The sequence below is a fragment of the Schistocerca gregaria genome, chromosome 10 (genome assembly GCF_023897955.1).
Source record: "Schistocerca gregaria isolate iqSchGreg1 chromosome 10, iqSchGreg1.2, whole genome shotgun sequence".
Taxonomy (NCBI): Eukaryota; Metazoa; Arthropoda; class Insecta; order Orthoptera; family Acrididae; genus Schistocerca; species Schistocerca gregaria.
In genome coordinates this window covers 91,161,654-91,179,172 of record NC_064929.1, presented here as the reverse complement: position 1 = coordinate 91,179,172, position 17,519 = coordinate 91,161,654, and the positions used below count along the sequence as shown (strand labels likewise).

The 17,519-nt window shown below is 41.2% G+C and overlaps 1 protein-coding gene across 9 annotated transcripts in view; it reads right to left on the bottom strand.

Annotated features, from left to right (window-relative positions):
* The window catches only part of LOC126293725 (uncharacterized), a 122,652-nt gene that overhangs the window by 36,293 nt on the left and 68,840 nt on the right, over positions 1 to 17,519 (bottom strand). For all 9 annotated transcript variants that reach the window (XM_049987041.1, XM_049987048.1, XM_049987040.1 and 6 more), the window contains one exon: positions 15,354 to 15,545. In XM_049987041.1, coding sequence (XP_049842998.1) covers positions 15,354 to 15,545 — 192 coding nt within the window. The remainder of the gene's footprint in view (positions 1 to 15,353; positions 15,546 to 17,519) is intronic.

The following is a 17,519-nucleotide window of genomic DNA, read 5'->3' as shown; positions in this document are numbered from 1 at the left end:
AAATGGCTCTGAGCACTATGGGACTTAACATCTGTGGTCATCACTCCCCTAGAACTTAGAACTACTTAAACCTAACTAACCTAAGTACATGACACACATCCATGCCCGAGGCAGGATTCGAACCTGCGACTAACCCATCGAATACCTCACAGAGAAAAGAGAATATAGCATTTTCAGTTGTCAAACCACTTCTAAAACTGAACTGTACATTTGATGGCAAATTATGTGAATTAAAATATCAATTATCCTTGCATTCACAGCCTTTTCAATAATTTTAGCGAACACTGATGGCATAGAAATAGACCTAAAATTACCCACATGACCCCTTTCTCCCTGTTTAAAAAGCAGCTTCACTACTGAATACTTTAATCGTCCAGGAAACTGACCATTCGTGCAGGAAAAATAACAAATATGGCTAAGTACTGGGCTAACATGTGCAGCACAGAACTTTAATGTTCTGCTAGATAGTCCATCATATCCGTGGGAGTCCTTAAGCTTCAATGATTCATTATTGGCCCTATCTCCCACTTGTCTGTATCATTGAAGAGAATTTCAGACACAAGTCTTGGAAAGACATTTTCCAAGAAAGTTATATGATTCCCCGTAGAAACTAAATTTTTGTTTAATTCACCAGCAATGCTCAGAAAGTGATTTTTAAATACTGTGCTTATATCTGACTTATCAGTAAAAGAAATATTTTTACTACAAACTGACTATGCTGTCAAACTTGTGCTGCTGACCAGAATCTTCCTTCGCAACTGACCATATGGTGTTAATTTTACCCTGTGAATTAGCTATTCTATTTTTATACCACATTCCCTTTGCCTTCCTAATAACATTTTTAAGCACCTTACATTACTGCCTGTAATGGGCTATTGTAGGCCGATTGAGACTATTTCTAACATTTTGGTATAATTCCCACTTTGTTCTACATAATATACTTATCCCCCTGGTCAGCCACCCTGACTGCCTTTTACTGCTAGTACCCTGTTTAGAATGCTCTAATGGAAAGCAACTCTCAAAGAGCATCAGAAATGTGTTAAGGAAACATTGTATTTGTCATCAGCACTATAAACATCCTGCCACTCTTGTTCCTTAACGAGGTTTAAAAGACACTATTGCTGTTGGATTAACTTTTCTACAAAGTTCGTAATTATATATAACATTTCTTCGAGTGCAAAAGTCTTTTAGTGTTAAAATTTGTGCATCATGGTCTGAAAGGCCATCCACACTTTTCCTAGCAGAAAGCCCATCTTGTAATGAAGAATGAATAAAAATATTGTCCAAGGCTGTGCTACTCTTCCCCGCACCCTGGTTGGGGAAAATGCAGTCTGCATCAGATCAAATGAATTTAGGAGTTCTTCCAACATTCTTTTTCTTGTACAATCACATAAAAAATTAATATTGAAGTCACCACATGTAACTAATTTTTGGTACTTTCCATAAAGTGAAGTAAGAACAGTCTCTAGCTTGAGTAGATATGCTCTTAAGTCAGAGTTACGGGACCTATAAATAACAACAATTAAAAGTTCAGTTAAATTCAACTGCTCCTGCACAACATTCAAATACTTGTTCAGTGCAGCACTGTGATACATCTGCGGACTCAAATCGAATGCTGTTTTTTATGTACATGGCCAATCCCCCACCGTGCAATGAATGCCTCGAAAAACAGCCACTTAATCTGAATCTCGGTAAAGGAAGCCTTCGAATAGTCTAATTATTTAAGTGGTGCTCTGATATACCAATCATTTCAGAGTCAACAACTATAAGCAGTTCACAAACTTTATCTCTAATACCTCTTATATTTTGATGAAATATGCTAATTCCATCACTACTCAGATACCTAACCTCCTTTGAAGGTGATTCCTTTGTTAGTGGGATTTCGTTTACGCAGGGATACCTATCAGCTGACTTCAATCTATAAAAGGTGCAGCTCTAACACCAACTACTACAGGGAGGACTTTCCGACACAAATTTGTACTAGATGTTAACAAATTTCTCTTAGTCAGAAACGTTTTCCTTGTCATAGTCAGTTTACATTTTACAAGTATATCCTCTTTAACCCTTCTTAGTTATTTTCTCCCCAAATAACAATACTCATTTACTATTTGAAATATTTCATTTCCTAATCTAATACCCTCAATCACCCGATTTAATTTCACTACATTCCATTAACCTCATTTAGCTTTTAGTGATGCTCATCTTATATTCTCAAGACACTGTCCATTCTGTTCATTTACTGTTCTAGGTCCTTTGCTGTCTCTTACGGAATTACCATGCCGTCAGCAAACCTCAAAGCTTTTATTTCGTCTCCATGGATTTTAATTCCTACTCCAAATTTTTCTTTTGTTTCCTTTACTGCTTGCTCAAAATACAGATTTCATAACATCGGGGAGAGGCTACAACCCTGTCTCACTCCCTTCTCGACCACTGCTTCCCTATCATGCCGCCAGCTGGAGTGGCCTTGCGGTTCTAGGTGCTACAGTCTGGAGCCAAGCGACCGATACGGTCGCAGGTTTGAATCCTGCCTCGGACATGGATGTGTGTGATGTCCTTAGGTTAGTTAGGTTTAATTAGTTCTAAGTTCTAGGTGACTGATGACCTCAGAAATTAAAGCGCATAGTGCTCAGAGCCATTTGAGCCTTTCATGCCCTTCAACTCTTACAACAGCAATCTGGTTTCAGTACAAAATGTAAATAGCCTTTCGCTCCCTGTATTTTACAACCTGCCACCTTCAGAACCTGAAAGACAGTATTACAGTCAACATTGCCAAAATCTTTCTTTAAGTCTACAAATGCCAGAAATGTAGGTTTGCCTTTCCTTAATCTATATTCTAAGATAAATCATAGGGTCAGTATTGCCTCACGTGTTCCAACAATTCCACGGAATCCACATTGATCTTCCCCAAGGTTGGCTTCTACCAGTTTTTCCATTCATCTGTAAAGGATTTGTGTTTGTATTTTGCAACCGTTGATAGTTCAGTAATTTTTACATCTATCAACACCTCATTTCATTAGGATTGGAATTATTACATTCTTCTTGAAGTCTGAGGGTATTTTGCCTGTCTCATATATCCTGCTCACCAGGTAGAAGTGTTTAGTGATGACTGGCTCTCCCAAGGTTATCAGTAGTCCCAATGGAATGATGTCTACTCCCGGGGCCTTGTTTTAACTTTGGCCTTTCAATGCTCTGTCAAATTCTTCATGCAGTATCATATCTCCCATTTCATCTTCCTCTATGTCCTGCTCTATTTCCATAATATTCCCCTTAAGTCCATTGTTCTTGTATAGACCCTCCATGTACTCCTACCTTCCTGCTTTCCCTTCTTTGCATAGGATGAATTTTTCATCCGAGTTTTTGATGTTCATACAGCTGGTTTGCTTTCCTCCAAAGGTCTCTTTAATTTTCCTGTAGGGAGTATCTATCTTACCCCTAGTGAGATAAGCCTCTACATCCTTACATTTTTCCTCTAGACATCCCTGCTTAGCCATTTTGCACTTCCTGTCGATCTCATTTTTGAGACGTTTGTATTCCTTTTTGCCTGCTTCATTTACTGCATTTTTATGTCTTCTCCTTTCATCAATTAAATTCAATATATCTTCTGTTACCCAAGGATTTCTACTAGCCCTCGTCTTTTTACCTACTTGATCCTCTGCAGCCTTCACTACTTCATCTCTCAGAGCTACCCATTTCTCTTCTACTGTAATTATTTCCCCCATTCATGTCAATTGTTCCCTTATGCTCTCCCTGAAACTCTGTACAACCTCTGGTTTTGCCAGTTTATTCAAGTCCCATCTTCTTAAAATCCCACCTTTTTGCGGTTTCTTCAGTTTTAAGATTAAGATACGTGAACACAAAATAAGCAATCTTGCGTACGCGGATGACTTAGTTGTGATTGCAGATTCGATTGAAAGTTTGCAAAGTAATATTTCAGAGCTAGATCAGAAATGTAAGGACTATGGTATGAATTTTAGCATGTCCAAAACGAAAGTAATGTCAGTGGGAAAGAAATATAAATGGATTGAGTGCCAAATAGGAGGAACAAAGTTAGAACAGGTGGACGGGTTCAAGTACTTAGGATGCATATTCTCACAGGATGGCAACATAGTGAAAGAACTGGAAGCAAGGTGTAGCAAAGTTAATGCAGTGAGCACTCAGCTACGATCCACTCTTCTGCAAGAAGTAAGTCAGTACCAAGACTAAGTTATCTGTGCACCGTTCAATCTTTCGACCAACTTTGTTGTATGGGAGCGAACGCTGGGTAGATTCAGGTTACCTTATCAACAAGGTTGAGGTTACGGATATGAAAGTAGCTAGGATGATTGCAGGTACTAGTAGATGGGAACAATGGCAGGGGGGTGTCCACAAAGAGGAAATCACTGAAAAACTGGGAATGAACTCTATAGATGTAGCAGTCAGGGCGAACAGGCTTAGATGGTGAGGTCATGTCACACACATGGGAGAAGCAAGGTTACCCAAGAGACTCATGGGTTCAGCAGCAGGGGGTAGGAAGTGTTGGGGCAGACCAAGGAGAAGGTACCTGGATTTGTTCAAGAATGATTTTGAAGTAAAAGGTTTAACATCAGAATAGGCACCAATGTTAGCACTGAATAGGGGATCATGGAGGAATTTGATAAGGGGGCTATGCTCCAAACTGAACGCTGAAAGGCATAATCAGTCTTAAATGATGATGATTCAGTTTTAATCTACAGTTCATAACCAATAGACTGTGGTCAGAGTCCACATCTGCCCCTGGAAATGTCTTACAATTTAAAACCTGGTTCCTAAATCTCTGTCTTACCATTATATGATCTATCTGATACCTGTCAATATCTCCAGGATTGTTCCATGTATACAACCTTCTTTCATGATTCTTAAACAACGTGTTAGCTATGATTAAGTTATGGTCTGCGCAAAATTCTACCAGGCGGTTTTCTCTTTCATTTCTTAGCCCCAAACCATATTCACCTACTATGTTTCCTTCTCTCCCTTTTCCTATTCTCAAATTCCAGTCACCCATGACTATTAAATTTTCGTCTCCCTTCACTAGCTGAATAATTTCTTTTATCTCGTCATACATTTCATCAATTTCTTCATCATCTGCAGAGCTAGTTAGCATATGAACTTTTACTACTGTAGAAGGTGTGGGCTTCATTTCTATCTTGGCCACAATAATACGTTCACTATGCTGTTTGTAATAGCCTACCCGCACTCCTATTTTTTTATTGATTATTAAACCTATTCCTGCATTACCCCTATTTGATTTCGTAGTTATAACCCTGTATTCACCTGACCAAAAGTCTTGTTCCTCCTGCCACCGAACTTCACTAATTCCCACTATAACTTTAACCTGTCCTTTTCCCTTTTTAAATTTTCTAACCTACCTACCCGTTAAAAGGATCTGACATTCCACGCTCCGATCCTTAGAATGCCAGTTTTCTTTTTCCTGATAATGGCGGCCTCTTGAGTAGTCCCCACCAGGAGATTCGAATGGGAGACTATTTTACCTCTGGAATATTTTACCTAAGAGGACACCATCATCATTTAACCATACAGTAAAGCTGCATGCCCTCGGGAAAAATTACGGCTGTAGTTTCCCCTTGCTTTCAGCCACTCACAGTATCAGCACAACAAGGTCGTTTTGGTTAGTGTTACAGGGCCAGATCAGTGAATCATCAAGACTGTTGCCCCTTCAACTACTGAAAAGGATGCTGGCCCTCTTCAGGAACCACACGTTTGTCTGGCCTCTCAACAGATAACCCTCCGTTGTGGTTGCACCTACGGTACGGCTATCTGTATCGCTGAGGCACACAAGCCTCCCCACCAACGACAAGGTCCACGGTTCTTGGGGGAGATGATATGTTATGTTATGTGAATAATATCTGGTCTTTTGTCAGTATTAGCTTATATCATCTCGCATATAAGTGATTGTACTTTATACATGAAAAGAAATTGTTGAACGGGCAGAAATGCTTACAGATATTGTGATGATGGTTTAAAGGCAACCAATGCTAATAGGAGAAGATGCCTCAACACCTGTGTGTTATATGCTTCATAAAAAGGAAAAAAGTCAGGCGTTTCTTCCCCATGTGAATCTACAACAGATCAAAATCACTATTTCTGTACTCTCTCAGGAACTATGAGGTTTCTCACTTGTAATGTGTAAATAGAATTGCCTCTCATGTTAAGATTTTCAATTCCACCTGCTTAACAACAGATCTCGCATTAAAATTACCAAGTAAGCAGCCAACAGTCGCATAATCGCGTTTTGTTTATTTACTTTTGCAGATCGACCTACGTATGTTCCTTTTTACTAATTTGTACAATCACTTTTTGGTGTATATAACTGTACTATGTGGTTGCCAAAATCTTTATGAATATATCCCTTTTTTGTAAATATTTCAGTATTTTATCATTATGTTTTACCTCACATTGTATGTCATTTCTTCTTCTCATTTTTATTTTAACTGTATCTTTTCGCATAGAGGGCGGGTTAACTTTGCAGCGCCCCCTTAAGGTTTCTCATTGTCATAGTCAGTTCTCGATGTATCACTTTATGTTTGACCTCTGCTTAAGATAGTGTTACTACTCAGGGCACATATTCGTTGAAAGTTAAATTTGTATGTGCATTTTAAATGGTTTAATGCGACTATGTACATATAATTGGTTTTACGTTGCTTTATGTACATTTATTCATTTGGTCACTGTTATTAATTATTTTTATTCTTGTATCTGTAGCACTGATGATGACTGTTAATCAGTTGAAATCGATTTGCAAAAGCAAATAAAGAAAACACGATTTTGTGACTGGTTGCTGCTTACTCAGTAATTTTACGGTTTACGGTCGCTGCAAAACTTTGGAACCACGCGGAGCCCACCATTCACAAGATCTCGCACTGCGATATCATGCCCAGATTATTTCTAAAATGGAGCGACAGTCAACCACACCCTCTCACAGGAGCTACATCAGAGTGGCTGTAAACTCCCACTTTAAGTTCATCAGAATTATTGGGTCACAGTGTCTGTCCTTTGCTCGTGAGATTCTAAAAATCGACAACGAATTTAGTCTGTCGAAGTGCAACATTTAATTTGGATACACTATAGACAGTGACAGATATACTCTGAAGTTCCATCCGAACAAGTTTGGTACCTTTTGAGAGCTGATTCGGTAACATCAAAAAACCATTTATCATTAAACTAATAAAACTACTAAAATAAACTGTCAGATAGCACACTCTGTACTTGGACCACCCGCCTGTCAGCCACAGTCGAGCGACGGCCATTCGTGTGGAGAAACAGCTCACCAGCAGTCGTGCCCACACAGTGGTCGTAGCTAAACTGGCGGACTGCACGGCTGCTTCCACAGGTGACCCTGCCTCTGATGTCTGTGACAGGACTGGAGTACATTGCAGTGGGAGGAATTACGAGGCAGGTCTCGTATCTGGGTCTATTAGAGGGATACCAGTGGACCTGTGTGAAACTTCCACACTTACAGTTCTAAATAATGACAGTATTTGGAATTAGTGTAATGGCTGGGATAAGGATAGTTGTGGGAATGAAGAGAACACATCTTTAAAAATGAAGCGAATGACACGAAATAATAACCAGGAATTATGATACATCTCTGTAAGAGGAAAAATCAGAAAGTAACACACAACAATTTTATCATCAAAAAGTGTAATAGGTAACAAAACAAAAAAAATCACAAATCAATTTGCATCTTTTACCTACTTTTTTACAGTCACCGGCATGCTCAAGACATTTCTTCCATCGTGGTACCAGTTTCAATATCCCCTGTTCATAGACGTCTGTTTGGTTGGAGTATAGCCACCTGTGGACTGCCGATTTCACTTCTCTATCTGTCCCAAAGCATTGCCTCACCAGTAATTTCTTCACAGGACCAAACAGGTGCAAGGTCCACTCTATGTGATGGTTTCTGGAGCACCTCCGACCCAAATTTGGCACAAACAGGAGCAACTATGTGGGGGCGAGCACTGTCACAAAGAAGTCCGACCCTGTTTGCACTAATGTCGGGATGTCTGTCACGAAAGGGCACGGAGCAATTAAACCGAAGTTTTAATGTAGAAGATGACGTAATATTCTGGATCAGGAACAAAGTGCAAAAGTTTTGTTTTTCTGTGTATAAAAGCAGCCATATACCATCCAACAAACATTACTTTATGTTCACTAAGTAAAACGATGGAAACATAAAGAAATAGCACAGAAAATATGTCGCAAACAGTGCCAATAATTGCTTAAAACATGCTGTAACATACAATAAATAAGATTAAAAACCCACTGATGATGTTGATATTTGTTGCTGAAACTAGTTTGGGGTAATAAAGAAATAAACGAATAACAAGGTGTTTTACATCGAGGCGGACTCAATTTTCTGATATTACTGTGTGTGTTTAACCCCTGTCACAGTGATCCTACTCCAGAAATCCAGCACGATCTCCAGCCTGCTCCAAAACCCCTTCCCTGAGTCATCTCCCTCCCCATCCACACCACTTCCCTCTCTCCTTCCCTGTGCATGTGGCCCCAATCTCACCACTACACGATTTTGCCTGCCACAAATTCCTCTCGGGCCAACCTCTTCAACTCAGAGTGCCACTCGCACCCCATGTCATCGATTATAGGGTGTATTGTACGTAATGGCTTACGTGCGTGCAGTTGAAAGTATGTGATACTAGAAACAGAAAAGTCTAGTAAACGTGGGCTGTAAAACTCTTACCTTTTGAACTAAGAGGACTTTTTCATTTTCACTGCTGAGAAACACATCTTTTCTACTGAACATGTATGCACGGATCTTAAGGTACGCATTTTAGAGCCCGTGTTTCTTAGACTTTTCTGCATCTAGTATCCCGTACTTTCAACTGCGTGTAATTACAGAATTAGTTATGATGCACCCTGAATTTGTCATTTGTTTGGCGACCTCTGTCTTCCCCTATAGTTTTTACCCACTAGTACTGTGGAAATCTTTCTCTAATGTTTTTACATGTCGTGTCACCCCGTCCTTTCTTCTTGTCAGTGTTTTCCGTATGTTCTTTTCTTTACTTGTACTGTGGACAACTTCCTCACTCTTTATCAGCCACCTAATTTTCAACATCCTTCTATAAAGTCACATCTCAAACACTTTGGATCTCTTCCCTTCCTGGTATTTCCCACAGTCCACAATTCACTACCACCCAGTCCTGTATTCCAGACATATATTCCCATAAATTTCTTTGTCATATTTTAGCCAATGGTTGATACTAGCCGATTACTTCTGATGATGAATACCCTCTATGTTAGTCTGCTCTTTATTTTTCCCAGTCTTTGCCCATCACATGTTTTTTGTTCCAAGGTAGCACATTCCTTAATTTTGTCTACTTTGTGGTCACCAATTTTGATGTCCAGTTTATCACTAATATTTCTACTACTCCTCCTCATCATTTTCATCTTTCTACAATTTACTCTCAAGCCACATTTGCTATTCATTACACTGTTCATTCCTGTCAATAACTCCTATAATTCCTCTTCACTTTCACCGAGGATAGCAATTCTGTCAGTGAATATTATCAATGACATCCTTTCGAGTTAAATTTTAACCCCACTCTAGTCCCTTTTCTTTTATTTCCACTATTGCCTCTTCAATGCTGAAGGTTGAAAAGTAGGGGCAAAAGAATACATACCTCTATTACACCCTTTTTAATCTGAGTGCTTCGCTCTTGTTCTTCCTTCTCACTGTTCCCCCTTTGTTCTTGTAAATATTGTATATTATGTGTTTTGCTACTCCTTACTTCTATTGTGTACCAAATTTAGAACATAACCATTTTGCATTGTCAAACACTTTTTCCAGGTCAACAAATCCTACAAAAGTTCGTTTATTTTTCTTATGCCTTGCTTCCATTATGTCACAACTGCCTATCTACTGCTTTTATCTTTCTGAAAGTTGAGCTGATTCTCATCCGACACATTCTCAATTTTCTTTTGCGCTCTCTTGTATACTATTCTTGTCAGCCACTTTGACGTGTGAACTGTTATACTGACTGCGATAGTTCTCGCACTTGTCTGTCCTTGCTATATTTGCTACTGTGTGGATGATATTTTTTCAGAGAGTTGGGTGGTTTTTTTCTCCAAACTCTTAGATTCTATGCACCAACTTGAATAATGGCTCAGCTGCCACTTCCAAAAATAATTTCAAAAAATTCAGAGAAGTGTTATCTACCCCTTCTGTCTTATTTGACAGCAAGCAATCTGAAGTTCTACGGAATTCTAACTAATACTGGATCTGCTTTGTATTTCATACCAACTACCATTCTTTTTCATTCCCATCATCAGTGAAGTGCTCCCCATACATGCTGTCAGTGTACTCATTCCACATATTCTCTCTCTTCTCTACATATAACAGTGGAATTCCCATTGTTGCACTCTTAATATTCACTGCCTTGCTCTTAATTTCATCAAAGACTGTTTTGACTTTTCTATCTGCAAAATCAGTCCTTCCAACGTCGATTTCTTTTCTGATTTCTCCACATTTTTCCTGCAGCCATAATTCCTTGGCTTCCATGCCCTTCTTATTCATTTTGTTCTTAATGATTTTTATTGTTATACTCCTATATTTGCCTAGGTATTTTTGTATCGACTTTTGTCAATTTGAGTATTTCTTATAAATAAAACAGAAAGAAACTTCCACATGGGAAAAATATATTAAAAACAAAGATTCCAAGACTTACCAAGCGGGAAAGCGCCGGCAGACAGGCACATGAACAAAACACACAAACACACACACAGAATTACGAGCTTTCGCAACTGGCAGTTGCTTCGTCAGGAAGGAAGGAAGGAAGGAAGGAGAGGGTAAGGAGTCATTCCAATCGTTACACAAGGTTTCCTCACAGTTATCTTCCTTATACCTGTCCAACTTCTGTCATTGCCCTTTTTAGAGATTTCCATTCCGCTTCAACTGAACTGCCTACTGTGGTATTCACAATCACAGTAACTAGAGCCTCAGAAAGCTTTAAAGGTACATCATTTATCAGGATGCCAGTGTCCCACTTCTTTAGGCATTGATTCCTCTGTATGATCAAACTTCAGCTTCCTCTTCATTGTTACTTAACTGGGTTCTTAGTCTGTATGTGCTCCTGGGTGCACCCTACAATCTAATATCTGATTTCAGAATCTAACAATGGAAACACCAGTTTGGAATATCAACAATATATGGAAAAGGATAGATAGCTACACAAAACTGCCAGCTCTAGCAGCTTGGTTGGGAATGCATGTGTTGCATGTGAACGAATTTATGTGTGCGCGTGTGCGTGCGTGTTTCCTTTCCTTTTCTGAAGAAGATTTTGGCCTACAGCTAAACGTTAACAGTCTTTTCACTGTGCCTGTCTGCATCTTTACAGTGAGTAGCAATCTATCCTTTCCCTTACATTGTTAATTTCAGTAGGTGCAGTTCCATCTCAGCCCAGCAAGCTACCTTCCTCAGGGACGACAAATGTCTCTTGTACGGTTCCATAAGTACCTTTGTCCACTTCAAACCTACCACCCAATGAAGAAGCTCCATTATGAAAGGTGCCACCAATTCTATACTAAGAAATCCCTTACGTACAGCCCAGCCATCTGTGGCTTTACCACCTGCAGTGCCAAGCAGACTCTCTTAAAACAAGCTCAGAGTCTCACCGAAGCCTTCACAGACCGAAATTGACCTCACCACCCAGTCCAGAAACAGATGCCTTGCACTCTCTCTCCCCAGTCACCTAGCAATCAGCACATACCCACTGACTGGCCACAAAGGAGCAGACCACTTTGTCACTAGTGCCATCCAGGACTGGAACAAGTGAACCACCACCAGGGTTAGGACTGCCTCTCGTGTCCTGAAATGAGGAATGTCCTCCTCACTATCTCCCCCAACCCCCCTATAGTAGTATCCCACCGCTCATCTGACATACGCGATATCTTTGTCTGTTGCTACTCCACCCTCAAACCTAAACCCTACCCTCGTGCCGATATCCCAGTAATAGACCTACACGCGAGACCTGTTCCCCACTTCCTATCTCTAACGACTACTCCAGTTCTGTGACAGATGTTTCCCACCTCATCAACATCTGGGCCACCTGTCGTAGCAGCCATGTCAGCTGTGTACTTACCCACAACTACTGTGTGACATTTCTTGTATTACATAAAATCATTTAGTGTATCTGAGGCTTCCGTCTGGTCACTCGATGACCAGTCCGGTGTGGCAGTTGAAGACAGCAAATGAAAATGGAAGCTTTAAATTCCACGTGTACGAAATCGTTAACGCGAGAGAATCGCACGAACGTACTGTCGTTCGAACACTGCACTGAGCCCGATATGGATGACACAGTAATAAGGCAAAGTCCTACTTCACTGTAAAAAAAATGCAGGTGACTCCTGTATACGAGAAGGGTAAAATAATTGGCTCACAAAATTAGACACCAATGTCCTTGACATTAGTTTGCTCCAGAATTCTTGTACACGTTCTGAGCTCTAATATAATAAATTTCCTAGGGGCTGAAAATCTCACGTCCAGAAATCAACTCAGTTTTAAAAAGCATTGCATGTGTGAAACTCAGCTTGTCCTTTTCTCACGTGATGTACTGCAAACTCTTAACGAAAGTACAAGTTTCCCGATACGTGAGTGGCTCGAAAGACATTTTAAATTATAGCAATCCTGAGTGTTCATCAGAGACGAGGGTACTGTCGGGAGTGCCCCAGAGAAGTGCGACAGGACTTATATATATACAAAAGATAATACTCTAAAATAATAATAATCTATATATAACTAGCTTTCGCAACCAATGGTTGCTTCTTCAGGAAAGAGGGAAGGAGAGGGAAAGACGAAAGGACCCACAACTTCTTCACTTTTGAAGACCAGACATACCAACAATTAAAGGGAACAGCCATGGGTACCAGGATGGCCCCCTCGTATGCCAACCTATTTATGGGTTGCTTAGAGGAAGCCTTCTTGGTTACCCAAGCCGGCCAACCCAAAGTTTGGTACAGATTTATTGACGACATCTTCATGATCTGGACTCACAGTCAAGAATAACTCCTGAATTTCCTCTCCAACCTCAATTCCTTTGGTTCCATCAGATTCACCTGGTCCTACTCCAAATCCCATGCCACTTTCCTAGACGTTGACCTCCATCTGTCCAATGGCCAGCTGCACACATCCGTCCAAATCAAACCCACCAACAAGCAACAGTACCTCCATTATGACAGCTGCCACCCATTCCATATCAAACGGTCCCTTCCCTACAGCCTAGGCCTTCATGGAAAACGAATCTGCTCCAGTCCTGAATCCCTGAACCATTACACCAACAACCTGAAAACAGCTTTTGCATCCTGCAACTACCCTCCCGACCTGGTACAGAAGCAAATAACCAGAGCCACTTCATCATCCCCTCAAACCCAGAATATCTCACAGAAGAACCCTAAAAGTGCCCCACTTGTGACAGGATACTTCCCGGGACTGGATCAGACTCTGAATGTGGCTCTCCAGCAGGGATACAACTTCCTAAAATCCTGCCCCGAAATGAGATCCATCCTTCATGAAATCCTCCCCACTCCACCAAGAGTGTCTTTCCGCCGTCAACCTAACCTTCGTAACCTCTTGGTTCATCCCTATTAAATCCCCAAACCACCTTCCCTACCCTCTGGCTCCTACCCTTGTAACTGCCCCCGGTGTGAAACCTGTCCTATGCACCCTCCCACCACCACCTACTCCAGTCCTGTAACCCGGAAGGTGTACACGATCAAAGGAAGAGCCACGTGTGAAAGCACCCACGTGATTTACCAACAGACCTGCCTACACTGTGATGCTTTCTATGTGGGAATGACCAGCAACAAACTGGGACAGAGGCAGACAGTGTTTGTTGGTAATGAGGATCACCCTGTGGCTAAACATGCCTTGGTGCACGGCCAGCACATCTTGGCACAGTGTTACACCGTCCGGGTTATCTGGATACTTCCCACCAACACCAACCAATCCGAACTCCGGAGATGGGAACTCGCCCTTCAGTATATCCTATCTTCTCGATATCCGCCAGACCTCAACCTCCGCTAATTTCAAGTTGCCACCGCTTATACCTCACCTGTCTCAATAACTTCTTTGCCTCTGTACTTGCGCCTCGACTGACATCTCTGCCCAAACTCTTTGACTTGTGTGCGGACGCGCGCGCGAATGTACACCTGTCCCTTTTTCCCCCTAAGGGAAGTCTTTCCGCTCCCGGTATTGGAATGACTCCTTACCCTCTCCCTTAAAACCCACATCCTTTCGTCTTTCCCTCTTTCCTGAAGAAGCAACCATCGGTTGCGAAAGCTAGTAATTCTGTGTGTGTGTGTGTGTTTTGTTCATTGTGCCTGTCTGCCAGCACTTTCCTGCTTGGTAAGTCTTGGAATCTTTGTTTTTAATATATATTAAGACGAGGTGGGCAGCAACCTGCCATCATTTGCCAGTGACGTCGAGGTGTACAGCAATGTGTTGTCATTGAGTCACTGCAGGAGAAGACGAGACGACTCTGACGGAATTTCTAGTCGGTGTGATGAATGACAGCTAGCCCTAAATGTAGGAAAATTAAGTTTATGTGGACGAATAGCAAAAACTAATCTGTAATGTTCAGATGTAGCATTAGTAGTGTCCCTTCTGACACAGTCACACCGTTTAAATATCGGTGTGTAGCACTGCGAAGTGGTACGAAATGGAACGAGCGGGTAAGAATTGTGGTAGGTGAGGTGAACGGTCGACTTTCATTTATCGGGAGAATTTTAGGAAAGTGTGATTCATCTGGAAAGGAGACTGCATACAGGGCACTAGTGCGACCTAGTCTCGAGTACTGCTCAAGCGTTTGGGATCTGCAGCAGGTCCTACATCTTTCCCTCGCACCACCTGCAAGTGGAGTGGGACAGCAAGTGACTAGTAGCGATACACGGTGCGGTGGCTGCAGGGGCACGAAGCTGACAAGTTGTCTGTCCACGCAAATGGCCACTGTCCGACTGTGGCCGAGAGACGGCGACCGCGCAGCTGCCAAGAGTCAGACCCGGTACAGTGTGCTCGACTTCGGTGAGCGCTTTGCGGCCCGTGCCCTCTGGATTTTTACCAGAACTGCGTAGGCGGGAACTCGATTAGAACATATCTACCATTCCTGTGACTCCCCTAGCCCGACCTCTACCACTCCCCGGCCTCCGCCGTCCCGTAGCCTCTACGGTGCCCTCCCCCCGGCATCTACACACTTTCTGTCACTTCGGAGTACATGCGTATTCCTTTCTTTCCTATACCATTTTAATAGACTGCATCCCCGATGCATTAAGCACTCACGAGAAATGTTTATGTTCACCACTTAACTTACTTAAATGCCAAAGCAGCAACTCCAGGCGGTAGTCGAATAGGGATCGATATCCTGAGTTCCTGCAAGTTCTTCAGCTTTCCCAGGGCAGTGAACGCCTCTCTCGGTATACTGTGGACCATCTCGAAGTCGTCATCTTCGCACAGTTCCAGACGTTCCAACTCGGTGCAGGCCTCCAGCAACGGTGGGACACAGCTGTGTAACAACAGAAATTGGGTCTTTCAGAATTATTCATCTCCCGTCATGTTTCGATAGGCCGAAGAAACGGAGTACTTTATATTATAACTCTAAATTAATAGTTCTTATACTGTATTTGTGACGACGACGTGTTCGACTGTCACTATCGCATCATTTGCTACTGAAATTGTTACTATTAGTGTCACATTAATTTTCACAGAAAGTATACCCATCAGGGATGAATTATATTAATATACATTAGACGTAATGGTGAGAGTTAAGGCCCAAGATATTAACACATTCAGTTGGTGATGAAATAGTGTTTTCAGAGTCAGTTTTTAATATTGCTAAGGCTTTGACATACAGTACACAGCTTCTTTTTCTCTTCTTTGTTTTTTGTCTTCAGAAACTGGGCATTTCATATTTATTTATTGTGTGTATATGATGACCAATAAGTCAGTGCTGCCAGCTGTTGCTTGCTCGTTTAATTCAGTAAAATAAGTAAAACAGAAAGTTCTTTTACACCATTCTGCCTTTAAATGATTACTGACATACATAGGCACAATTGTTCGTGAGAATATACTGCCGAAATGAAAATCTTTGTACAAGACATCTTCATAAACAACACGTAGGTTCTCGAAGCTGGTGTTTAGTCCAGTTTAAACTTCTGGGCTGAGAAGCTGAGGTCAATATATAAAACTTTTCTCTGGCTCTCTGTCTCCTGTTTTGGGAGACATCTTCAGAAGTAAACGGTATGCTGCCAGTATTGCCCGTCAACGAATGCCCGTCAGTTGATCGGACACCCACATGTACTTGGAGACTGTGTGGAGCGTCTCTTCTACTATTGCCTGTGAGATGTCGTCTCACGTGCAAAAACAGTCATTTCGAAAGACTACATTGCCTTAATGACCTCTTGTCAAAGTACAGGGTTTACTCAAAAGTGGGCACCAGATATCCAGAATTAACGTTTGACAAACTACAAAAGATACAAACACAATTCCAGTGATCCGAGACACAGAAAAGTTAAAAGTTCTGAACAGTTTGTGCAGAAGTTTAGCTAAAGCCACAGTGTTATTGTTACATGTTTACAGGAATTACCATTTATGTGCTGAAATTAGGACAATTTGAGTCCAGAGGATAACCTGAGTGTGGAAAATCTCCACATTAGTCTATTCACTGAGAGCTGGGATGAAACAGACACAGTTTCACATGACTACACACGACCTGTTCCAGCAAAAACAGAGTGTCGAAAATCCTTCGTGCACACTCTCCACGTTGCTGTTGGGCTGACATCGCAGTGAAGCATACGTCGCTTGTGAAAAACCTTATATTTCAATATTGGCTTATAGTATAATGCAAGAAGTCATAAAAACCTGACAGGTAGCATAGCAGATTCAAACACAAGTGATTTTGGTTACAATAATGTTAAAGGAAGAATAAAACTTATTCTGTCGAAGTTGGACTGCTTTGATTCAAGTTTATAACAAAACACTCTTTTCTCTCTTTTATAATGTAGTCCAATTTCCACATTCGAGGTCAAACTTTTTCCATCACATGGAAAACACATTTGTTCCACTCTTCTGAATTCACTGCTTGTTTTAATAATTCTTTACCTTCTGACATTTTGTGTGTTCTGTCTTTTTCTGCAACACAGCCTTCGATTTTGGCCGAAACTACCTCGATGGTGTTTAATTTACCAGGTATGGAGGAATTTGAAGAAAAGTTTTCCCTGCTCCATCAGCCAATTCATCCACTGCGTATTCTTTGTGCACTACTCTGTTCTTTTTTAAAAATTTCCAGTAATTCGCTCTTCAATACTCCATTTTCCAATAACAATATTTTTGGATTTTAGGTATTCCGGTATATCCCGCTTATTGGCATTCAGATTAGGTACTACTTCTTTTCGACAAGAATAGCACGGCACGTTGTCGAGAATAGTAACTTCTTTTTGCTGAAGCTGAAGAAAAAGTCTTCAAACCACTTCTCGAATGT